This window comes from Mesoplodon bidens (assembly GCF_964165515.1).
Source record: "Mesoplodon bidens genome assembly, chromosome: 11".
Lineage (NCBI taxonomy): Eukaryota > Metazoa > Chordata > Mammalia > Artiodactyla > Ziphiidae > Mesoplodon > Mesoplodon bidens.
Genome location: NC_138167.1, coordinates 16298216 through 16324431, shown reverse-complemented (window position 1 = coordinate 16324431; position 26216 = coordinate 16298216). Strand labels below are relative to the sequence as shown.

At 35.8% G+C, this 26216-nt stretch overlaps 1 protein-coding gene across 2 annotated transcripts in view; it reads left to right on the top strand.

The window, feature by feature from the left end:
* SLCO1A2 (solute carrier organic anion transporter family member 1A2) overlaps nucleotides 1-25470 on the top strand; it is a 49481-nt gene extending 24011 nt beyond the window's left edge. For both annotated transcript variants that reach the window (XM_081250071.1, XM_081250072.1), the window contains 5 exons: nucleotides 2172-2337; nucleotides 9511-9683; nucleotides 15405-15469; nucleotides 16040-16157; nucleotides 22154-25470. In XM_081250071.1, coding sequence (XP_081106197.1) covers nucleotides 2172-2337; nucleotides 9511-9683; nucleotides 15405-15469; nucleotides 16040-16157; nucleotides 22154-22370 — 739 coding nt within the window. In that variant the 3' untranslated portion in view covers nucleotides 22371-25470. The remainder of the gene's footprint in view (nucleotides 1-2171; nucleotides 2338-9510; nucleotides 9684-15404; nucleotides 15470-16039; nucleotides 16158-22153) is intronic.
* Nucleotides 25471-26216: the final 746 nt, after the last annotated feature.

Here is a 26216-nt window from a genome sequence, read left to right as displayed (position 1 = left end):
ACACAGGAAGAGAGATATCTCTTCAATCGTCTATTTTCATTCCTTTGGATAAATACCCAGAAGTGGAATTGCTGGATCATATAGTAGTTCTGTTTTTAATTTCTTGAGGACACTCCATACTGTTTTCCACAGTGGCTCTCTCAATTTACATTCCCACCAAAAGTGCACAAGATTTCCCTTTTCTCTACATTCTTGCCAGCATTTGTTATCTCTTTCCTTTTGATAATAGACATCCCTTTAAACATCCTAATAGGTGTGAGGTGATATCTCATTGTGGTTTTGATCTGCATTTCCCCGATAATTAGTGATGTTGAGCATCTTTTCATTTACCTGTTTGGCTGTTTGTATGTCTTCTTTGGAAAAAATGTCTATTCAGGTCCTCTGCCCATTTCTAAATTAGATCATTTGGTTTTTGTTATTGAGTTGTATGATTTCTTTATATTTTGGAAATTAACCTATAATCAGATATATGATTTGCAATTATTTTCTCCATTCATAGGTTGCCTTTTCATTTCGTTGATGGTTTCACTTTCCATGCAGCAGCTTTTTAGTTTGACATCATCCCACTCATTTATTTTTCCTTTTGTTACTTGTGCTTTTGTTGTCAAATCCAAAAAACTCATTGCCAATACTGGAGTCAAGGAGCTTACCCTTTATGTTTTCTTCTAGGAGTTTCATGGTTTCTGGTCTTAAATTTAAATCTTAATCAATTTGAGTTGATTTTTGTGTATGGTGTAAGATAAGGATCCAGTTTCATTCTTCTGCATGTGGCTGTCTGGTTTTCCCACCACCATTTATGAAGAGACTTTCCCAACCCTATTGTATATATTCCTGGCTCCTTTGTTGTAAATTAATTGACATACATGCATAGGTTTTTTCTGGGCTTTCTGTTCTGTTCCATTGATCTATGTGACTGTTTTTATGCCAATACCATACTCTTTTAATTACAATAGCTTTGTAATATGGTTTGAAACCAGGAAGTGTGATATTTACACCTTTATTCTTCTTTCTCAAGATTCCTTTGACTATTCAGGGTCTTTGTGGCTGTAGGATGGGCTCTGTGGCTGCCCAGGCTCTCTGGCCAGGCTTTCTGGATGGGTAGGACTGGAGGCTATACTTAGGAGTTGGGTGGAGCTCCATGGCCAGGGTGGCCCATTGACTGGGAACCCAAGCCAGGCAGAACTGCCAACCGAGCTCTCTGGCCAGATGGGGTCACCACTCAGCTCTGCAGATGGGCAGAGGCACTAGCTGGGATCCCTGCTTGGACACTGCTGCAAGCAGGAATTCAGTTTACCAAGATCTGACTGCTGGTTGCTGTAAGTCCTTCCCCCCTCTCCTTCTCCAGTGGTCAAACCTCACAGATTCTCCCAGTGATCCCCTTGTGGAAAGATCTGAGTGGGCCTCCTGGAAAGCATTCCACAATCTGGGGGCACTGGGCTTTCTTTTCCCACTGGAAAAACCATAGGCTTATGGGGGCTGTCTTGATGTGGTGTTGTGCTAGCCTGGGGGAGGGGCAATCTGCTCAGAGTGTTACTGCTCCTGTTATCCTTCTAAGGTCATCCTTCTTGGTCTCTGTGGCTCAGGAGGTGCTTCAGCCTCACAACTGTGTTCTGGGACTTTCACAGTGGTGTCTTGTTTATGGATAGCTGCTCATTGGTCTTCTTGATGATCACTGAACACTTTTCATACTAGGAGAATATATTTGTTTACTCAAGTAGTTATGTTTCTGGAGCTAAATGTATTATATACATTATAAATTGTACTTACAGACTTTGCTCTTACAGATTTTGAGCCCTTGAGATTGTTTTTGTAAAATATGATCTCTCTTGTTATTTTCCACCATGTGGACCAACACCAGGATTTGTTCATCTTCATTTTTGAGTTCTAATTAATACCTGGAAAAATACTTTCTATGTAGTAGGTGTTCAGGTAATGCTTGTTTATTGGCTTTTGCGTACCTGAAAGACATCATTGAAAAACTAGCTGTGGTCACCAAAGTAAGGTGTATTTTCTTGCAGAGTTATAGTATCCAAGCCATACATTGACAGTTGGAAGATTTCTGCTTCTATTTTGGGGAGTAGAAGAAATATAATTGGGAACTGAGCTGAAAAGAAAAAGAAAATGCTCTAATATTCTTTCAACATCCATGGCATTATTTTAAATCATTTCAGAGTGCAACAAGATTTACATGTGGGAAATGTCCTCCTTGCTGACTGCAACATGGATTGTAACTGTCCAACTAAAATATGGGACCCTGTATGTGGAAACGATGGTTTGTCATACATGTCAGCTTGTCTTGCAGGTTGTGAGACATCCTCTGGAACAGGAATAAACATGGTAACACATCTTATTGGCCTTTTATACAGAACTTTTGTTTTATGCACTGCATTGGTACATTCCAACTATGAACTGGATCCATATTTGACAAAAGTAAAATTAAAGTCTTTCCTCAAAACCAAATTAAAAATTTTTTATGGAAAAAATAAGTTACTTTCTATGTGCTCACTTAATTTATCTTTTACTTCCTAATTCTTATTTGAATTCTTCTGCATGTCTGACCTCTGATTTTTAATTTCATAACAGTTGACATTATTACTTAATTTCATTTAAAAATACTCTAGACTGAAAAAAAATATTCTAGACTGAGATAAAGTAGGCAGTTTTGCTCTCAATTATTCAGTCAATCTCTTTGCTGGTTTTTTTTCTTTTTTCCTGTGTATATGTACACATGTACTTTCTGTGTTTTACACTGTGACAGCTTCTTAAGAAGATAGAATTGGGCATGTTTTCTTGCCTAAAAAATGTCACTTATAATGTTGGTTGGTGATCAAAATAAAATACAAATTTTGATATATTTTTTTATTGCTGGGTCAAAACATATACAAAATTCTAACGTTTATAATGGTTATTTATTCATTTATTTAAAACATCTTTATTGGAGTATAATTGCTTTACAATGGCATGTTAGTTTCTGTTTTATAACAAAGTGAATCATTTATACATATACATATGTCCCCATATCTCTTCCCTCTTGCATCTCCCTCCCTCCCACCCTCCCTATCCCACCCCTCTAGGTGGTCACAAAGCACCAAGCTGATCTCCCTGTGCTATGCGGCTGTTTTACATTTGGTAGTGTATATATGTCCATGACACTCTCTCACTTTGTCCCAGCTTACCCTTCCCCCTCCCCATATCCTCAAGTACATTCTCTAGTACGTCTGTGTCTTTATTCCCATCTTGCCCCTAGGTTCTTCAGGACTTTTTTTTTTTTTTTTTAGATTCCATATATATGTGTTAGCATACAGTATTTGTTTTTCTGTTTCTGACTTACCTCACTCTGTATGACAGACTCTATGTCCATCCACCTCACTACAAATAACTCAATTTCATTTCTTTTTATGGCTGAGTAATATTCCATTGTATATATGTGCCACATCTTCTTTATTCATTCATCTGTTGATGGACACTTAGGTTGCTTCCATGTCCTGGCTATTGTAAATAGAGCTGCAATGAATATTTTGGTACATGACTCTTTTTGAATTATGGTTTTCTCAGGGTATATGCCCAGTAGTGGGATTGCTGGGTCATATGGTACTTCTATTTTAGTCTTTTAAGGAACCTCCATACTGTACTCCATAGTGGCTGTATCAATTTACATTTCCACCAACAGTGCAAGAGGGTTCCCTTTTCTCCACACCCTCTGCATCATTTATTGTTGGTAGGTTTTTTGAGGATGGCCATTCTGACCAGTGTGAGATGATATCTCATTGTAGTTTTGATTTGCATTTCTCTAATGATTAATGATGTTGAGCATTCTTTCATGTGTTTGTGGCAATCTGTATACCTTCTTTGGAGAAATATCTATTTAGATCTTCTGCCCATTTTTGGATTGGGTTGTTTGTTTTTTTGATATTGAGTTGCATGAGCTACTTGTAAATTTTGGAGCTTAATCCTTTGTCAGTTGCTTCATTTGCAAATATGTTCTCCCATTCTGAGGGTTGTCTTTTTGTCTTGTTTATGGTTTCCTTTTCTGTGCTAAAGCTTTTAAGTTTCATTAAGTCTCATTTGTTTATTTTTTTTATTTCCATTTCTCTAGGAGGTGGGTCAAAAAGGATCTTGCTGTGATTTATGTCATAGAGTGTTCTGCCTATGTTTTCCTCTAAGAATTTGATAATGTCTGGCCTTATATGTAGGTCTTTAATCCATTTTGAGTTTGTTATTGTGTATGGTGTTACGGAGTGTTCTAATTTCATTCTTTTACATGTAGCTGTCCAGTTATCCCAGCACCACTTATCGAAGAGGCTATCTTTTCTCCACTGTATATTCTTGCCTCCTTTATCAAAGATAAGGGGACCATATGTGCGTGGGTTTATCTCTGGGCTTTCTATCCTGTTCCACTGATCTATATTTCTGTTTTTGTGCCACTATAATATTGTCTTGATTACTGTAGTACAGTACTGTACTTCGTAGTACAGTCTGAAGTCAGGGAGCCTGATTCCTCCAGCTCCCTTTTTCTTTCTCAAGATTGCTTTGTTTATTCGGGGTTTTTTGTGTTTCCATACAAATTGTGAAATTTTTTGTTCTAGTTCTGTGAAAAATGCCACTGGTAGTTTCATAGGGATTGTATTGAATCTGTAGATTGCTTTGGGTAGTAGAGTCATTTTCACAATGTTGATTCTTCCAATCCAAGAGCATGGTATACCTCTCCATCTATTTGTATCATCTTTAATTTCTTTCACCAGTGTCTTATAATTTTCTGCATACAGGTCTTTTGTCTCCTTAGGTAGGTTTGTTCCTAGATATTTTATTCTTTTTGTTGCAATGGTAAATGGGAGTGTTTCCTAATTTCTCTTTCAGATTTTTCATCATTAGTGTATAAGAATGCAAGAGATTTCTGTGCATTAATTTTGTATCCTGCTACTTTACCAAATTCATTGATTAGCTCTAGTAGTTTTCTGGTAGCATGTTTAGGAATCTCTATGTATAGTATCATGTCATCTGCAAACAGTGACAGCTTTACTTTTTCTTTTCTGATTTGGATTCCTTTTATTTCTTTTTCTTCTCTGATTGCTGTGGCTAAAACTTCCAAAACTATGTTGAGTAATAGTGGTGAGAGTGGCAACCTTGTTTTGTTCCTGATCTTAGTGGAAATGATTTTAGTTTTTCACCCTTGAGGACGATGTTGGCTGTAGGTTTGTCATATATGGCCTTTATTATGTTGAGGAAAGTTCCCTCTATGCCTACTTTCTGGAAGGTTTTTATCATAAGTGGGTGTTGACTTTTGTTGAAAGGTTTCTCTGCATCGATTGAGATGATCATATGGTTTTTCTTCTTCAGTTTAGTATGGTGTATCACATTGCTTGATTTGCATATATTGAAGAATCCTTGCATTCCTGGGATAAACCCCACTTGATCATGGTGTGTGATCCTTTTAATGTGCTGTTGGATTCTGTTTGCTAGTATTTTGTTGAGGATTTTTGCATCTATGTTCATCAGTGATATTGGCCTGTAGTTTTCTTTCTTTGGGACATCTTTGTCTCGTTTTGGTATCAGGGTGATGGTGGCCTCATAGAATGAGTTTGGGAGTGTTCCTCCCTCTGCTATATTTTGGAAGAGTTTGAGAAGGATAGGTGTTAGCTCTTTGCTAAATATTTGATAGAATTCGCCTGTGAAGCTATCTGGACCTGGGCTTTTGTTTGTTGGAAGATATTTAATCACAGTTTCAACTTCAGTGTTTGTGATTGGTCTGTTTATATTTTCTATTTCTTCCTGGTTCAGCCTCGGAAGGTTCTGCTTTTCTAAGAATTTGTCCATTTCTTCCAGGTTGTCCATTTTATTGGCAAAGAGTTGCTTGTAGTAATCTCTCATGATCCTTTGTATTTCTGCAGTGTCAGTTGTTACTTCTCCTTTTTCATTTCTAATTCTATTGATTTGAGTCTTCTCCCTTTTTTACTTGATGAGTCTGGTTAATGGTTTATCAATTTTGTTTATCTTCTCAAAGAACCAGCTTTTAGTTTTATTGATCTTTACTATCGTTTCCTTCATTGCTTTTTCATTTATTTCTGATCTGATCTTTATGATTTCTTTCCTTCGGCTAACTTTGGAGCTTTTTTGTTCTTTCTCTAATTGCTTTAGGTGTAAGTTAGGTTGTGTATTTGAGATGTTTCTTGTTTCTTAAGGTAGGATTGTATTGCTATAAACTTCCCTCTTAGAACTGCTTTTGCTGCATCCCATAGGTTTTGGGTCATTGTGTTTTCATTGTCATTTGTTTCTAGGTATTTTTTGATTTCCTCTTTGATTTCTTCAGTGATCTCTTGGTTATTAAGTAATGTATTGTTTAGCGTCCATGTGATTGTATTTTTTACAGATTTTTTTCCTGTAATTGGTATCTAGTCTCATAGCATTGTGGTCAGAAAAGATACTTGATACAATTTCAAGATATGATCTATCCTGCAGAATGTTCCATGGGCACTTGAGAAGCATGTGTATTCTGTTGTTTTTGGATGGAATGTCCTATAAATATCAATTATCTCCATCTTGTTTAATGTATCATTTAAACCTTGTGTTTCCTTATTCATTTTCATTTTGGATGATATGTCCATTGGTGAAAGTGGGGTGTTAAAGTCTCCTACTATGATTGTGTAACTGCTGATTTCTCCTGTTATGGCTGTTAGTATTTGCCTTATATATTGAGGTGCTCCTATGTTGGGTGCATAAATATTTACAATGGTTATATCTTTTTCTTGGATTGATCCCTTGATCATTATGTAGTGTCCTTCTTTGTCTCCTGTAATAGTCTTTATTTTAAAGTCTATTTTGTCTGATATGAGAATTGCTACTCCAGCTTTCTTTTGATTTCCATTTGCATGGAATATCATTTTCCATCCCCTCACTATGAGTCCGTATGTGTCCCTAGGTCTGAAGTGGGTCTCTTGTAGACAGCATATATACGGGTCTTGTTTTTGTATCCATTCAGCCAGTCTATGTCTTTTGGTTGGAGCATTTAATCCATTTACATTTAAGGTAATTATCGATATGTATGTTCCTATTCCCATTTTCTTGTTTTGGGTTTGTTATTGTAGGTCTTTTGTGTCTGTCCCCAGCAGCTAAAGTTTGTTCAGTGGGTTGTGTAGTGTTCCTGGTGGAGGGGACTAGTGCCTGTGTTCTGGTGGATGAGGCTGGATCTTTTCTTTCTGATGGGCAGGTCCACGTCTGGTGGTGTGTTTTGGGGTGTCTGTTGCCTTACTATGATTTTAGGCAGCCTCTCTGCTAATTGGTGGGGTTGTGTTCCTGTCCTGCTAGTTGTTTGGCATAGGGTGTCCAGCACTCTGACTTGCTTGTCATTCAGTGAAGCTGGGTCTTGGCGTTGACATGGAGATCTCCTGCAGATTTTCACCGTTTGATATTACGTAGAGCTGGGAGGTCTCTTGTGGACCAGTGTCCTGAACTTGGCACTCCTACCTCAGAGGCACAGCCCTGACGCCTGGCTGGAGCACCAAGATCCTGTCATCCACATAGCTCAGAATAAATGGGAGAAAAAAAAAAACAAAGAAAGAAAGTAGAAGATAAAATAAAATAAAGTAACATAAAATAAAATAATTTAAATAAAAATACTTATTAAAAAGTTTTTAAGTCATAAAAAGTAAAAAAAAAAGTAAGAGAGCAACCAAACCAAAAACCAAATACACCAATGATAACAAGTGCTAAAAACTATACTTAAAAAAAAAAAAAGGACAGACAGAACCCTAGGACAAATGGTAAAAGCAAAGCTATACAGACAAAATCACACACAGAAGCATACACATACACAGTCACAAAAGAGAAAAAGGATTAAAATACATATATATATATATATAGTTGCTCCCAAAGTCCACCTCCTCAATTTGGTATGATTCGTTGTCTATTCAGGTATTCCACAGATGCAGGTATATCAAGTTGACTGTGGAGATTTAATCCGCTGCTCCTGAGGCTGCTGGGAGGGATTTCCTTTTCTCTCCTTTGTTCTTACAGCTCCCGGGGTTCAGCTTTGGATTTGGCACCGCCTCTGCGTGTAGGTCGCCTGAGGGCGTCTGTTCTTCGCTCAGAGCGATGGGGTTAAAGAGCAGCTGCTTCGGGGACTCTGGCTCACTCAGGCTTGGGGGGAGGGAGGGGCACGGAGTGCGGGGCAAGCGTGCGGCGGCAGAGGCCGGCGTGACGTTGCACCAGCCTGAGGTGCGCTGTGTGTTCTCCTGGGGAAGTTGTCCCTGGATCCCGGGACCCTGGCAGTGGCAGGCTGCACAGGCTCTCGGGAGGGGAGGTGTGGAGAGTGACCTGTGCTCGCACACAGGCTTCTTGCTGGCGGCAGCAGCAGCCTTAGCGTCTCAGGCCCGTCTCTGGGGTCCGCGCTTTTAGCCGCGGTTCGCGCCCGTCTCTGGAGCTCCTTTAAGCAGCGCTCTTAATCCCCTCTCCTCGCGCACCAGGAAACAATGAGGCAAGAAAAAGCCTCTTGCCTCTTCGGCAGCTCCAGACTTTTTCCCGGACTCCCTCCCGGCTACCTGTGGCGCACTAGCCCCTTCAGGCTATGTTCACGCCGCCAACCCCAGTCCTCTCCCTGCAATCCGACCGAAGCCCGAGCCTCAGCTCCCAGCCCCGCCCGCCCCGGCGGCCGAGCAGAGAAGCCTCTCAGGCTGGTGAGTGCCAGTCGGCACCGATCCTCTGTGCAGGAATCTCTCCGCTTTGCCCTCCGCACCCCTGTTGCTGTGCTCTCCTCCACGGCACCAAAGCTTCCCCCCTCCGCCCCCCGCAGTCTCTCTGCCCGCGAAGGGGCTTCCTAGTGTGTGGAAACCTTTCCTCCTTCACGGCTCCCTCCCAGAGGTGCAGATCTGCCCCTATTCTTTTGTCTCTGTTTTTTCTTTTTTCTTTTGCCCTACCCAGCTACGTGGGGAGTTACTTACCTTTTGGGAAGTCTGTGGTCTTCTGCCAGCGTTCAGTAGGTGTTCTGTAGGAGCTGTTCCACATGTAGATGTATTTCTGATGTATTTATGGGGAGGAAGGCGATCTCCACGTCTTACTGTTCCGCCATCTTGAAGCTCCGCCTTCCAAATTTTGATTCTTATTGAAACCTGGGAACATAAGAATTCAAAAAGGGTTGACTTTGTTCTGTTTGTGAAATAAACTATATTTTTGGAAATAAAACTTTGTTTATTGGTAAGTAAATATTTCAACTGAGCATTCTGAAACAAATTTTATTTGTCATATTTATCATGTGGCAAAACAGCATGTGTTTCTAAAAAGCATGACTTTTAGGCAACAGAGCTATTGCAAATGTACTCAAATTTAGAAAGAAATACCCTTTTTCAGAAACCACCCTTCTACATTTTGTTTCACGAGATAATCCTGAGACACAATAAAGGATATGAGAACAAAGGGAATCAACTGTCTATCTTGATCTAATTGGGAATGCAGAAAATATTTGAGATTTGTATTCAAAACTTTCCTTCCTTAAATAGGATAATATATTATTTTTGACAGGTGTTCCAAAATTGTAGCTGCATTCAAACACCAGGAAATTCATCTGCAGTTCTTGGGCTATGTGACAAGGGACAGGACTGTTCCATGATGCTCCAGTACTTTTTAATCTTGTCGGTGGTCAGCAGTTTCATCTATTCTTTATCTGCCATCCCTGGATATATGGTTCTCCTGAGGTACAAGAATTATTTTCTTTATTTAGATTTATTTCTGGTTGTTTAGTTAGGGAGCTTTTTCTAAGAAAGCCACTTATGTCCACAGTATCTAAGAACCTGGTGCTCTATATATACCATTTATTAAGATTTTCCCATTAAGCATTGTTGAATTTTACCAAATTTTAAAGTTAGCAATAAAAATGTTTATCTGATGGTATTTCCCTCCCTATCTTTCCTACCTTATTTATTAGAGTTAAATTAGTGAACCTCTCATTGTTTAATGCAAGAAGAGACACATTTATATTTTAGGGTAAACCATATGAAATGATCATTTTCCTAGGTACAGAGTGGTTGCCTAGCTGTCATTTCTTATAGTTCAACCTATAGGACAGCAGAGTTTAATGCTGTCGGAAGGCTCAGTTTCACCAATTACTACCCACAGGGCAAAAGGCAAGTCAATTGATCTTTCTGAGCTCCTTTTATCTTTAATTTAAAAATAGATATACAGTGAATGCTCAACTGTCTTATAAGGCTACTGTGAGACAGACATTGAAGGGCTTACTGAAACTAGGAAATTGCAGAGCTAGGATTCAGACTTAGGTTTATTACATGTATTTTTCCAATTACAGCAGCTTCATGCCTTGTAAACAATTCTAAACATGCCTAGTAAACAAAGTGCATTGTTTTCTATTTTCATCTTGAAGCAGAATTAAGTTGATCATAATTCTCAGTTCATAGTTTATCCTAGGTGAGGTAAGGTTTCCCTCTTGTTTTATTTCACTTTATTTTAATTTTTTTCATTCCATTCCCCACTTCCTATCACCATCAGCATCTATATTAATATGATAGACATATGTTCTTAAATACGTATTTTCCTTTGTAAAACATTAAGTTTTTTGTGTATTGTGTTTTATATTCACACAAATAGTGTTGTGCCATAAATTTGTTTTGGTTCAAAAGGCACATGGATACATAAATTCACTAAGTACTGCTCGTACTTATGAGTTATTCTCGTACCATCAATGCATGGAAATTTTTTCTTCCTTATAGCCTCACCAACACTTAGAATTATTGAACTTTCTGACTTTGACTCTTCCAATGGGTGTAAAATGGTAGCTCGCTGATGTTTTAATATGTGATGTCCTAATTCAATGAGTTTAAGAATTTCTTCAAACTTTTTTCTAGCTATTAATGCTTCTGCTTCAAGCAGCTTATTGTTTTTACCCATTTTCATTATAATTCCTATACTTTTCTTGGTGAATTATAGACATTAATGTAATATTGTTTACTTGATACAATTATCTTTTCCTGGTCTTCGTCTTTTCTTTGAATTTTTTCATAGTATTTTTTATGAAATTAAATCCTAAATTTTGTTGTAGTGAAATCTAACAATTTTCTTGCCTTAGGGTTTGTGTATTGGGGAGTCACATTTCAAAAGGGTTTCCATATTCCTAATTTATAAAAGTATTCCCCTAAATTTTATCCTACCAGCTATACAGCTTTACCTAGTTCTTTAAGTCATCACAAGTCTATCTTTATGTGTGGCTCAAGGGAGAGAGATATTCAGTGTTATTTTTCTCCAGAAAATAAAGTAGCTTTCCCAGCATCATAGTACAAATAAGAGGTCTTTTTTCCATTGATTTGTGGTGCCATCTTTATCGTATTTAAAGTTTTTATATAACATGGACCATTTTCATTCTTATTCTGTTCCACAGTTTATTTGTTCTCATACCTGTGACATTGCATATGTTAATGTCTCATACAGTAGCTCTTCCTCACCCACCCACCACTTTCACCTTCACTCTTCCTTTATTCTTTTCTTCCTAAATTGATTTAGCTATCAATGCATGGATCTTTATACTCACATATGAATTTTGATTGTATGGATTCTATATATTAATTGGAGAAACTCTGACATCAAATATTTGTGAACATGGAATATTTTTCCATTTATTTAAAATTTCCTTTATAGATACTACACACACACACACACACACACACACACGTATATTATATATATATATATATATATATATATATATATATATATACACACATACACACACAAAATGGTACCATGTACAATTGCAAATATATATGTACCCATATATATCCAAACATACATATATGGACATGTACTTATTTGTAATTTAACATGGTGTTATTTTCTTTTATATTTTCTAGTTGGTTATTGTTAGTTTAGAGGAATGCTGTTGATTTTTTAAAGTTTACTTTTTATCCAGCAAGTTTTCTTATTTGTTCTAATAACTTGTTGATTTTGTTAGGCTTTCTGTGTAGAAATATGTGCACATATGGAGAGTTTTATCTCTTTACTTCCAAACCTTACACATCTTAGGTTTTAAAAATTTTCTTACAGCATCAGCTTGGACCTCCAAAACTGTGTTAAACTATTTGGTGATAGTGAGTATTCTTGTTCTTTTCTAATTTTAATGGAAACCATGTAAAATTTTTCCATTAAATATGATGCTTGCTATAGATTTTTAGTATGAGTTTTCATCTAGTTTCTGAGTTTTTAATAATAGAATCAGTATTAAACTATCAAATATATTTTTCTTCATCTAGGAAAAAATTTGCATATAATCTTCCAACTCAGTAGTTTTAGTGTAGTGGAAAAAAGTGATAGTTTTTTTCTACATTGAACTGCTTGCATATCTAAGAAAAACCATACTTAATCACAATATATTTTTATATATGATTTGATTTAAATAATAATTTATTTAAAATTATATCTATGTTGATAAGTAAAACATACCTTTTATTTTCTATTCTTTTTTGTTTGTTTTTCTGGAATCTTTCTAGGCCCACAAAATAAATTAATAAATTTTCTATTTTTAAACTTCTGGAACAAGTTGCATTAAATATCTGTTTGTTGAAAGTTTTATGAATTCACCTTAAAACTATTTGTACTTTGGGCTTATTTGGTCAGTGATACTTGGTTATTATTTTCATTTATTTAATGTTAGTGTCTATTCACATTTTCTGTATCTGCTTATACCAGTTGTATACTTGTTAGTGTATGGTTTTTATAATATTCTTTTATCATTCTGATATTCTCTGATATATCTGAAGGATTTTCCATTTTTTCCTGTATTTTGTTTATTGCATCTTCTTTATTTTTTTTCTTGATTATTGTTGCCAGAGGCTGTTTTATTTTTCTTTTTTAAAGAACCAGTTTTTGGTTTTGATAATCTTTATTTCATCTATTTCTGCTCCTAATTTTATTTATTTAAAATTTTTTTCCTTTTGGGTTTGCTCTGTTTTTCTTTATCCAACTATTTGAGTTTAACACTTAGATAATTTGTTCATTTTGATTAATGTTAATAAAATCATACATTTCCTTGCAAGTATTGCTTTAGTTATATCTGAACTAGTATTTTCCATGAAGTTTACTTCTAACTCTTTTGTAATATCTTTTATGTTTGCTCCACCAAACCAAAATTTATTTATGCGTTATATAATTTCTGTATCTATGAGAAATTTCTGTAGGTATCTTTTATTATTGTTATTTCATTTTCACGTTCAGAGAATATAATCTGACAGATGTGGGGCTTGGGGGGGAAATATTGAGGCTTTCTTTGGGGCATAATGCATGTTCAATTTTTGAGTGTTTCATGTGTTTCTGAAAAGAAAGTGTAACTTCTGCATTTTGGATATACAGTTTCCATATTTCTTGGATTGAAATTAATCACTGTGTTATCTAAATTTTGTAAATCTATGCTTGTTTTTTGACTGCTTAATTGAACAGTTTTTTGGAGATGGACGTTAAAATCTTTTTAAATTGCTGATGTATTCCTTCCTATAATTCTGTCAGTTTTTTAATTTATATACTTGGAGGCTATTATTATTAGCAGCACTTAATTTTCTTCTTTATCTTTTAGTCATTTCTTTCAGGCAATTCTATTTTGTCTCTTATTAAAATTGCAGTACTGGCTTTCCTTTGGTTCACTGCTTCCTGTTACACCTTTTTCCTTCCCTTTCTTTTCAATCTTCAATCTTCTATTTCACTTTATAGACAATATGCTAGATCTGATTTTGTGATTTCAGATTGGTGAGTTTAACCCACTTATATTTATTGTAATTAATGTGATAGGGCTCTTTTGCCACTTTATTTCATATATTCTATTTATTTGACTTTTTTCTTCTTTTTTTGCTTTCCATTGTATTTATTGGATTTTCTTCTGCTGCTTTAAAAGTCATACCTTTCCAATGGCTAGCCTGATTATTGAAATTCTTAGCTACATTTCTGTTTTACTTATCAATTTCAAAACTTTTCAGTAATAATATCTACTTTCTATTAAGATGAATACTTAATCATGCTCTCAGCTCTCTTCATATCTTTACCCTTTTCCTGCAGCTCTTGCCAAGATCACATTGTTGAATTTAACACCTGGAGTTTTATGGATATACTTATGCTTTTCTCTATTTTTGTGGAATCTTCATGGATCTCCTACCATGATGGTAGAAGGATGCAACATCTATGCTACTCTGCCAGTTTTTAAGAACTATTTTAATTTCTCTCAGCCTTTTCCCATAATTTGCATTTTAATTTTTCTTTCTTATTTCTGGATTCTAGAATTACTGTTTTCAATATCGAATAGTGACAGCATTTGGAGAACAGTTTAAACTGTTTACAATTTCTTAGCTATAAGGATTTCATGCTTTTGTGAGATCATAAGGTGGTATATTAGAAATAGAGGAGAAAGAAAAATTCTTCAGTAAAATGTAAATGCCCTATTTTCTGTATTAAATGGTAACTATGGGAGCAAGAGGGTCATGCTAGGTCTCCTGGCTTTTCTTACTTCCTTCTTAGTAAAATCCTTGATGCTGTCTAAATAACCTACATGTTAGATAGATAATGACCAGATCAACTGTATCTGAGTCTATGACTCTGAAGGGTTATTTGAATTGGTAAAATACTTATGCCAAGAAAATGCTAATAATATGATAGTTTTGCTAAAAATGTACTACGTCCTTTTGTGAAGAAAGCTGCTTTCATTTTCTCAGCTTTGAGTTAATCAAAGAAGGGAAGGGAATACAGAGGAACTCTCCAAGTGAATTCTTGGAACAGGTAGCCATGCTGATGCTGAAGTGAGTGGAGCACAAAAAATGTCATTGGGGAATTATAGTCTTCATTTCTACTCATAGGAATTTCAGGCAACAGTGAAAACATCATGGAATTTCTGGAGAGAATGGAGGAATCTGTGCCACTCTTGAAAAGATACCACATCACTTAAAATATGTTTGCTTTGGATTTTTTTATCACTTTCCTTTGAAAATTTTTATTCTGGCTTTCTTTTCTCCTTACATTTATTTTTTAAAATTCTTGGCTTTTCTGTATTTTGTTAATACAAATAATTTAAATACACCTAGGGTTGCATTGTTCTTGTTTTAGGCTAAAGTTTTAACCATCAGAATCAAGAAATACTATTCAAGAAGAGGATACTGGGGTAGAAATCAACTGATATGAAACATTTTCTTCCTTGATAACTTTATGATAGAAATGAATGAGCAAAAAGTGATGGATAAGATGCCAAGGACCAGAAGTGGGGCTCCTGAGAAGGTTATGAACTGGATAATCAGGCCTTGAATAACCAAGACCTGAGCAGGCAGGAAAATTTTCTAAGGCTCAGTGTGTTACTAGCACACAAAGAGTTCTTTTAAGAAACTGTGGTAGATTTTAAATGTCTACTTTTTAAATTTATGAATTCATTTATGTTTTAGGTGTATCAAGCCTGAAGAGAAGTCTCTTGGTGTGGGATTACATGCATTTTGCACAAGGGTATTAGGTAAAAATAGTTATTTTTTCCAACATCACATCAGACCACTATTAAATTCTAAGTAGATGAAATCACTCCCTCAGAGTAACAGTCTAGCAAATATCCCTTCTGCTTGTAAACAGCACTTTGTAATTAGTGTGAGAATGAAGAACAAAAAGAAATAGAGAACTTTTCTTTTTTATTTGAAAAAGACCTATCTGACCTTAATTCTACTTTTCATCAATTGCTTTTCATCAATGCAATTTGAAAAGCAAAGGAACAGGAAATGCTTTGTTACAGTATAATGTGCATGTGATTGGCCCAAAACATTGCAGAAAAAGATGTAAAGAATCATTAATTCAGTGTTTTTCTCTACTGATGATTTTTATTTTGCATTTATCCTTCAGAGTACTTATTTTTTATAATCTAAAAACTTTACAGTAAAAGTAACTTCCAGTTTCTAAAAGTAAAATTTAAAGCAATAGATGTATATTTTGTTAAACTTTATTTGTTCTATGAATAAAGTTAAAATGTTTCCAAACAAAACAATATATCTTTTTACCTTGCTAATGGATTCTTCTTTCTCCCTTTTAATTATAGCTGGAATTCCTGCACCTATATATTTTGGAGCTTTAGTGGACTCCACCTGTTTACACTGGGGTACTTTGAAATGTGGTGAGTCAGGGGCATGTAGGATATATGATTCCACCAACTTCAGGTAAAGATAACTTTTTTAATTGCTTTCTAAGCATAGACAGTGTGTAAATCGATACCATTCATATCTAACATTTTCTTTGTCAAGGGACTAGATTACTTTTGCCTTTGTTTCCAGAATAGCTAGTGGTACTGTATCTCCAATTCTTATTTATATACTAGAATTTTATTTCCTCAATATTTTCAAAGTACTTGATAAATATAAGCATGGGTGCCTTTCAAAAGCTTGTTCCTTGGGCTTCCCTGGTGGTGCAGTGGTTGAGAGTCCGCCTGCCGATGCAGGGGACATGAGTTCGTGCCCCGGTCCGGGAAGATCCCACATGCCATGGAGCGGCTAGGCCTGTGAGCCATGGCCGCTGAGCCTGCACATCTGGAGCCTGTGCTCCACAACGGGAGAGGCCACAACAGTGAGAGGCCCGCATACCGCAAAAAAAAAAAAAAAAAAAAAAAAAAAAAACTTGTTCCTTAAATTGGTTGCAATCAATATATTGTTGAAGGTCATGGCTGTACAAAAGCTACCTATCTAAATTATATTACTCTCAAGTATCCCCATTTAATCCTACATCATTTCAACATCTTACTAGGTTAAATCCTTACTTCCTTTAACTATCCACTTCTGATCTCTAAAGTGGTATTTTTTCTCCCTTATTAAATTTCACTGACACAATATTCTTCATGTCTCTTAAAGCTTTATTTTTTTTTAATAACAGACCTGATTTTGAACAAACCTCATATGATAATATTAGCCTGTTTTTTAACAAAACTCTTCCATTTTTCTCTTTTTATTTTCACAGTCTTTTCCATTTGGAGACCTGGATTTTGTTTAAATTTATATTAATTTCTCCTTATGGGGCAGTAAGAAAACTCATTTTCTAAAAATGATTTAGCATTATTTAAAATAGTCTAAGGTCTTCTCTTGCTCAGTAAAAGGATATATGTCAAGAACTGTGAAGAGAGCAGACAGAATGCGATTCATGTTTTCATTAGTTCCCCTTTCCCCTAAAGTTCCACAGGGGTAATATGGAGGTGGGCACAGATACATGCTGTGCATGCAATGGGTTTGCATCACAATTAAGGAAAGGCAAGGATCCCTAGTGTAGGTTGGCCTCATCCTGCTGCTTTGATTCCTGTTGATAGTAGCTTTGATTAAATGCTATTTCAGACAAAATTATTTGGTACCATCCTCTGTCAGTCAGGTGAATTAGAGTGACCAATGAAGTGTACTCATGAGAAAATTCATCAGAAACTAATACAATGTAGAAACAGGAGTTACATGTTGATGGACATTTCTTCATGGGTTCCTTGAATTTTGGCATATCTTGTCAGCAGAAGCTTTTGTTCTGAACTATCTTTTCAAAGATGTTTGAACAGTAAGTGACCTTGGAAGATAAAAATGGTCTTTCCCTCTGGAGCAGAGTTTTCTGTCCAGGATGATAAAGATAACATCTCCCTCTGGGGCAAATGTTGGCAGATTTGCTTGCAACCCATTTAAATGATAGGGATTTCCTAAACTCAGGATTGCTTAGTTGCGACCGGAACCCAGTGGGTGCACAGCATCCACCTGGGTCTCCTGTGTCCCCACTTCGGGACGTGGGGGGTGAAAACTAACCTGAACACGAAGCTTGTGCTGATTGTTGTAAAAAAGTCCTTTGTCTCTGACCAAGGAGGCTTGTATCTTCTGCCAGTTTCCATGCAGCTATGGCAGACTAACTTGTTAGCTTAAAATCCAGGTAAGATCTAGGACTCTTTTACAGTTCTTGAGAACAGAAATACTGACTAACTTAAAAATTGGCCAAAAATGTAAGGATGATCACTTACATTTATTACCATCTAATGAAAAGTGGGGAAAGGATTAAGGAAAATTTGATGGAAGTAAGGCATGGGAAAATAAAAACACAGAAAATAATTGAAAATAAAGCCTAAATATACCAGGTTTTGCAATAAATGTAAACTAATTGAACTTGCTTCTTAAAAGATAATGCCTTTCATATTGAAGTTTTCCAAATTCCAGCTACATGTTGTTTACAAGAGATAGCCTAAAAATATAATGCAAAGAAAGGTTGAAGATAAAGGTCAGAAAATGTATACCAGACAAATATTAAATCAAGCTTCTATGGTTATATTAATGACTGTAAGACAAAGTAGAATTTAAAGTGAAAAGAATTAATAGAATTAAAGAAGGATATTACTTAATAATAAAAAAGCACTTCACCAAAAATATATAACAATCATGAACCCATATAAATCTATCAACATAAACTCAAATATATAAAACAAAAATTCACAAAATTACAAGAAGAAATCTACAATTAGAGTGGAAAATTTCAACACACTTCTACAACAAGTGAATATAAAATACAGATGAAAAATTCGTGAGACTATAGAAGATTGAACCATCCAATCGTGCAAAAATTATCTATTGGTAGATATATAGTGATTTTTTTTAACCCAACTAACAGCAACCATAGGAAAATAATGCAAACCTCATTGTAAAAGAGATTTAAAAAGAAACCCTTTTGCACGTTATTGCAGTGATACTAAGGAGGGAATAAGATACAGATACACCCAAGAACTAGACTGAGTGATCTGCTCCCTCTGTGATTATTCCCAGTATCACCATGAAAAGAACTAGGAAAGGCCTAAGAACCTGGGGGACTGGGAAAAGCAAAGGGAAAATGATCAAATTTGGAGGAGCAAATACAGAGAAACAAAACAGCAAAGAAAACCAAAATAAACAAAGAACAACAACCAAATACTCAAGAAGAGCTTGTAAACTGAAATGTTAAGATATCTGAATAAATCCAACAGTAAGAAAGACAAGCACAAAAACTACCAACTGAAACATGACTTTATTCCAGATGAATTTTAATCTAATGTCAGAATCTGACAAAGACTTTAAAATAAGTATGTTTAACCAGCTTGATAGGTTTAAAAATAATAAATTGATGGCATAATACCCATTAAAAATGAATAAGAAATTATGAAAAAATTCTAGCAGAAAATCAAAAAGAACTCTTGGAAATATTAGCAATTAAATGGATAGCAGTGAAATAAAAAGAATCCTAAATACATAATAAATTTCAAGTCAACATAAGAAAAGAATTGGTGAAATGGAAGAGTACAGAAGAATTTATCTAGAATGTAAATCAATGATTTGAACTGATTCAACAAAAATGAACTACATAAGTAATGTTAAAGACCAAGTAGCAGTTAAAGGGATATATTTCAGAAATTTTCTAGAACAGAGAATAGAGGAAATGGCAGAGATAAAGAACTAATGGCTTAGAATTTGTTAGAATTTAACAGAGACATACATTTTCAGATCAAAAGTGCACTTCAAATGACTAATGGAATAAATTAAATAGACATATCAGAGTGAAATTACAAAGGCTCAAGATAAAGAAAAAACATAGACACTACCCAGAGAAATAAACATGTGGTTTATAAAGAAATAACAATTAGACCAATAGCAGATAGGTCATCAACAACCATAGATCCTAATATCTTTATGATCCTTACTGCTTTGGGTTTGGGTTGAAACCAAAACCCAAACCAGAGAGCAAGAAATTGTCACATGTGACCACATATAAAATTTTTAAAAATGTTTGCAACAGAAAACACCATAGACAGTGAAGAATGATAGAACACAAATTGGAAGCATCCAGAACTCTCATACACTGCTGGCGGTGAATAAAAACTATTGAAAAGAACCTTTAGGCAATATTTACTAAGCTGCATCCTCTAAGATGCTTACACATATTTTAGAGAAACTCTTGCTCACATGCACAAGGAGACATGGCAACAAAGTCTTGTTGCAGTTTTGCTGATATTTTAAAAAATTTGAACAAAAGCGTCCCACAGGAAAATGGATAATAAGCCATGGTGTGTTTGCTACTGAACTCAGGTTCGGCTGCTCACCACTCAAAAGCCAATACACTGAGAAGCAGTGTCAGTAGAAAGGAAAGGTGCTTTAGTCAGAAAATCTGCCAATCTGGGGAGAAGGTCGACTCATGTCCAGAGACCAAATCCGAAGATTCTGCTTAGGCATGACAGTTTTTAAAGGAAAAAGTGTTGGGGGGGGGGTGGTGAGGGTGGGAAGAATCTCAGTGAATCATGGAGGCAGGAGATTGTTCTGCATCATTCCCACCGAGTGCACACTGGCTGACTCTATCTTCGGATGTTATCTTGCCTGAATGATCTGCCTGCAGGTTGCTAAGGGAGCTGTTGGGAGCAGAGAGCTAACCACTCTTTAACTATTTAATTCTTCACTCTTACTTCTTTATAACTAGGAAAAGAATTAACAGGCTAGGCAAAGCATGGTGTGCGTTAAAGAAAGCATTAAGTCAGGAGTTAGTTTCAATTGTTTAGTGATTTCATTCCTATAATTAGGGTTTTAAAGTTAGAGGGGGACAGAAATGGGTAAACAGGAAAGGGGCAGAAGAGTTGCTTTCTTATTCATACATCACAATGTTGTTCAACAGTTAAAAATAAATGATGTAGAACTACATGTATGAGCCTAGTTTTAAAATGGTGGGCTGATAGAAAAACTTTCAAAATAAAAATATAGTATTATGCCAATTATTTAAAATGTAAAAATATATACAATAATTGTATAAATTATGAATGGATACATGCATACTTTGTAAAGCTATAAAAATAAACTAGGAACAAAATCCATAAAATTCAAAATAGTGTTATACCTGGGATGGGTTAGAATGTAGTAGGATCACAGGAATTAAATATTTTCTTTTAACCTGGTCTGAAACAAAAATGGCAAAATTTAATCATTTAAAAAACCTGGATGGTGAGTACAAATATGCTTAACTCTCTTTTTCCTGCATTCTTGAAATGTTTCCTAATAAAAGAAAAATTTAGAAGTAGAAAATGAATATAAGAAGCAGAAATTAATAAATAGACTACACACCATAGAGGTAACCCCCAAAAAGCTATGTTTTCTAAAAGATTGAAATATAATAATAACAATAATCTGGAAAGGCAAATAAAGAAAGAGAAGAGGCACAAATAAACACTATTAGGAACTAAAAAGGAAATGTAAGTACAGAGACTTAGGAATTTTATACATAATAATTTGGAAACATGTTAAATAGTTTTCTAGATTAATACATATTATCAAATTTTACTATAAATATATAAAAAATATGAATATTTTCATAGCCACTTAAAAAATTTGAATCAGTCAAAAATTCTCATCTTCCAAAGACATCAAGTCCAGAAGCTTTTAAGGCAAGTATTACAAACCTTCAATGAACTGATGATTCCTGCATTATACAAGTTACTCCTAGAAATGGAAAGAGAGGGAAAATTTCCCAATTCATTTTACAAAGCTAGTGCAACCTTGATATTGACATTAGACAAGTTCAGTATAAGGAAAAAAGTACAAGCTGATTTTACTTGTAAATATACATGCAAAAGATTATCAAACTGAATCCAATAAGGTATAAAAACTAACAAATAGGGTTTGTTATAGAATTAAAATAATAATCTTAGATATTCTGCTAATTACGTACAGAAAAATGATTTAGTGATATTTTACAAATTCACAACTAAAACTCTGAGCAAACTCAGAAGAGGAGAAAGAAGCTTCCTTAACCTGATTAAGATCATCTAAGAAAACACAGGAGTAAATATTATAATTAGTGGTGATTCTTTGGAAGCATTCTTACTAAATATTGAAGTAAAACTGCTATCCCCGTCAGTATTAAATTTAAGTTGAGGAGTCTATTCAATGTAAAAAGATAAAATAAAAACAGTAACAAAAGATTAGCAAAGAGGGAAATAAATTTCCATCTTCTAGATAAAAAATCCCAAAACTCATTTTAGCAAACATTATAATTCATAAGTGAGTTCATGAGGTTACTTCATAAGGTTGACGTGCAAAACAATTAGCTGCTGCTCTCCTTATGAGAGTAAAATATTAATAATTAACAATATGCAAAACTATCTTTATAAGTTTTAATATGTTTTACATTTTTTTGATAGATACATCTACCTTGGATTGCCAGCAGTGCTAAGAGGATCAAGCTATATTCCAGCCTTTTTAATCCTCATTATTTTGAGGAAGTATCATCTACCAGAGGAAAATGCCTCTTCAGAAACTATGCTTGAGGCCAAGTTTACAAGGAAGGAAAATGAGGGCAAAGAGACGGACCAAAATTCCAAAGTTTTGAATGACGATGAATTGAAAACTAAACTATAATGCTCTTTTATATCATGCTTCGCAGAATTGGAGAACACACTACAACTTAATTGTTCTTAAAATCAATAGAGGTACTTACTGCAGGTAATTTTTCCTTGTCTTTAAGAACCTCAACATTTTTCTTTACTCAAGTTAAAAAAATGTTCACTGATAGTATTTCTGAAGGAACAATGGTATTTGAGATTTTCCTCAGAGGGACATTTATACACAACCTTCAAAGTAGGATATCAGAACCAGCTTTATTTTTATGTTAAATTGTTAAAACAGCAATTTCTCTTTTCACTCATGCAAAATAAGGGCATGTTTCCCATATCTTTTCCAAATGATTCTAAAAATTTCCTACTGTGAAAATCTATTTAATTCCATTGAATTTCTGCTTTGATAACAGGATTAGAGACTGAAATTCTTATCTTCTTATGTGAATATTTAAGTATTTTATTCAAATTTATCACTTCATGTGAAAGAAGAGTAAATCTTTTTAATCTATTTTGGAATTGTTCTTTACCTCTTCCTATTCATTCCAGACATGATTCTTTTAAAATAGATTACTCACTAATATGCCATCACTTGATTTCAATTCATTCCCTGCTTTTTGACTCATGTCATATATTTGCTCATTTTGTTCAGAGTACTGACAAACTTAATCAGGTAATTAAAAATCATGTAGCAAAGATTGTTGGATTTTTTTTTCAGCAATTCAAACCTGGCAACTGAACTCTCTCTTAAAAACAAATGTCTAAGTCAAAGTGTGAAAGGTCAATACTAGAAAAACACTAGTCCTTTTTTTTCAGTATTTTTAAATTAATTAATTAATTAATTTTTGGTTGCGTCGGGTCTTTGTTGCTGTGCATGGGATTTCTCTAGTTGCATCGAGCAGGGGCTACTCTTGGTTGTGGTGCATGGGCTTCTCATTGTGGTGGCTTCTCTTGCTGCAGAGCATGGGCTCTAGGTGCGTGGGCTTCAGTAATAGTGGCACGTGGGCTCAGGAGTTATGGCTTGCGGGCTCTAAAGTGCAGGCTCAGTAGTTGTGGTGCATGGGCTTAGTTGCTCCGCGGCATGTGGGATCTTCCCAGACCAGGGCTCGAACCCGTATCCCTTGCATTGGCAGGCGGATTCTTAACCACTGTGCCACCAGGGAAGTCCCGAAAAACACTAGTCCTTAAAGGCTGTTTGTATTGCCAGATATTATCCAAAAAATCAGTTTCCCAGATTCAGGAGGCCTCCTTAGTCTAATGTTTATGTCACCCAAGGTGTCCTAAGTTAGAATACAAACACGAATTTTCTTTACGTCCTCTTAGAGAATGAAATGTTTAAAAAGTAGCTTCTGTTATGGAACTGAGGTTAATAAAACTCAAGATGTACATTTAAAACTAAATCTACCCTTATTATTATTTTGTAGCTTAGGGATACAATAAAAGTATGAAAGGATTTTAGAGACACAAGAGGCCTTATGGATGATATGGAGTTTCTGGTTCAAGAGAATAGAATGAACAGCCATGTTTATCTACTTCTTATTCTCCCTCCCACTGAAAGGACAGTCAATATAGATGTAATGATAGAACTCCCTTAAGGGTGAGGAGGATGTGGAGAGGGAGGATTAGAGAAGTGGGTGTCAATATACTCTGATTATTTATGTGTCATATAAAGGGAATGGGAGTGTCTCCAGGGATAGAACAGGGTGGCAGGAGCTGTCATTCAGGATGCACTTAGAAGGAGGCTGGGATGTAAGTAGGAACCTCTGAGTTGAAATTTCAAAGAATACAAGTTAGACAGAAAATAGATCACAAGCTAGACAGGAAATAGGCCAGTTAATTGAAGGACTGTCTATGTATACTTTGCAGACCAATATGATTTCCTGAGAATTGGATGCATCATTTAAGGAGAAAGCAACAGAGAGGACTGGGTAGAATAGGTTTGGGGGAAGATTTAAGAGTTCAGTTCTCTGCTCGCAAAGTGTGAGGCTTCATCAAGACCGTGATTCAAGACAGGAACAGTGTTGACACTGGAGAGAGGAGCTAAAACCATTGGAAGTGAGGAGTTCCAACTCGGGGGACATGTGGCAGATGAGGGACAGTTGTGTGTTAGGGTCAGATGACATGAAACTTGGAGCTGCTTTATTTGGGAAGGGAGGAAATGAGGAGAATGCACTGGAAGCCAAAAGAGGAGCAAGGACTCACCCTATATCCAGAGAGTTGTGAGAAAAAATCAACAGTTACCACATAAGATGCTTTTGGGGGAAGCATTGTCCTCAGGAGAAATCCAGATATTGGTGAGGCTGCAGCCATGAGGAGAATGCTGGTTTATGGGTTTGAGAATATGGACAGTTTTGGAGAGGAGGGACTCTGAGTTCCAGGGAACAAACTGAAAGGGGGCAGATTTCAAAATTGGAGTCTGAGAGAAAAAGTTGATAATTAGAGATATATGGAAATTAGAGAATGAAAATTAGAAGAAGGGGAACAAGAGATCATCTGGAATTCTGGGACTTTTTAAGTAACATAATGAGGTTAGTCCTGATAGATTTCAAGACAGATAGTGTTGGTGACACCATAAGTGTCAAAATTAGGAGGGGTCATGACTGGGCTTCCTCATGACCCCTTGTCATGGAGGCAAACTGGAGAATCAAAATCTTACTTGAGTACCTGTGGATCTTTCTTGACTTCTATTGATGGGTTTAAGTTGATCAGAGAAAGCTGAGTCTTAACTCTGTGCACAGTGCACCCACTTGAATACCCTCAATGGAGCAGGGTAGGCCCAGAGAGACATGATTTTGGACCCAGTGTCTTGGACTCTCTTTTATCCCCTGCTGGGAATGATGGCATTTTACTCTTGGGTTCTCTTTTGACACTTCTTGGTGGAGGAAAGAAAATCAGAGAAAGTGAGTATTGCAGTGCTCTGTGACCTCTCCTGACCTCTGTTGTTCAAGTCCATGAGGCCTGGGGAAGTCAGTTATTATTCTGAGCATTTGTCCTCCCTCAGGATACGGTAGAAGTAAAGGCACAGCAGACGGAAGTAGAGGAGAGAAACAGTAGGAAAACCAGTAGTGGGAAGTCTAGGATTGTTCATTGTCTTATTTAATACTGTGAGGAGTCTAAGTTTATGGAATTAGAAATGGTTTAATATATTATTTATAGTTCTCAATATAACTGATATTTATGGGAACTTTAAAAATAAGTACATAGGGCTTCCCTGGTGGCGCAGTGGTTGAGAGTCCGCCTGCCGATGCAGGGGACACGGGTTCGTGCCTCAGTCCGGGAAGATCCTACATGCCGTGGAGTGGCTGGGCTCGTGAGCCATGGCCGCTGGGCCTGCACGTCCGGAGCTTGTGCTCCACAACGGGAGAGGCCACAACAGTGATAGGCCCGCGTACTGCAAAAAAAAAAAAGTACATAGAAAAACCACAAAAATTGGGAAAAAACATAAAGGGAAGGAGAGGAATTCTTCATATTTTATAGCATGGAGTTAAAATATATTTTAAACTTAATAAATTCAGATAAAATTGGCAAACACATCAGAACTGCTGAGAATTGGTTGTCTCTGTAGCACTGGAAGCAGGAAGAAAAGCAAAGAACAATGCATTTGCCTTTCATTTTTGACTCTTTTGTACTCTGATATCTTTTCTCTTGTGCATGTAAAATACAATGAAAAAAATTTCATAAAGAATACACATCAGCAAAAACAATAATAATAAAAGAAATAAAATAGGGCATTTTACAGAAAGGGAAGAACTGAGTCCTCCAATTGTGAGATTTTCAAAGGTTCTCCAATGGGTGTTTATTTATTTACTTATTTTTTTAGTTTATTATTTTTTAACATATTTATTGGAGTATAATTGCTTTACAATATTGT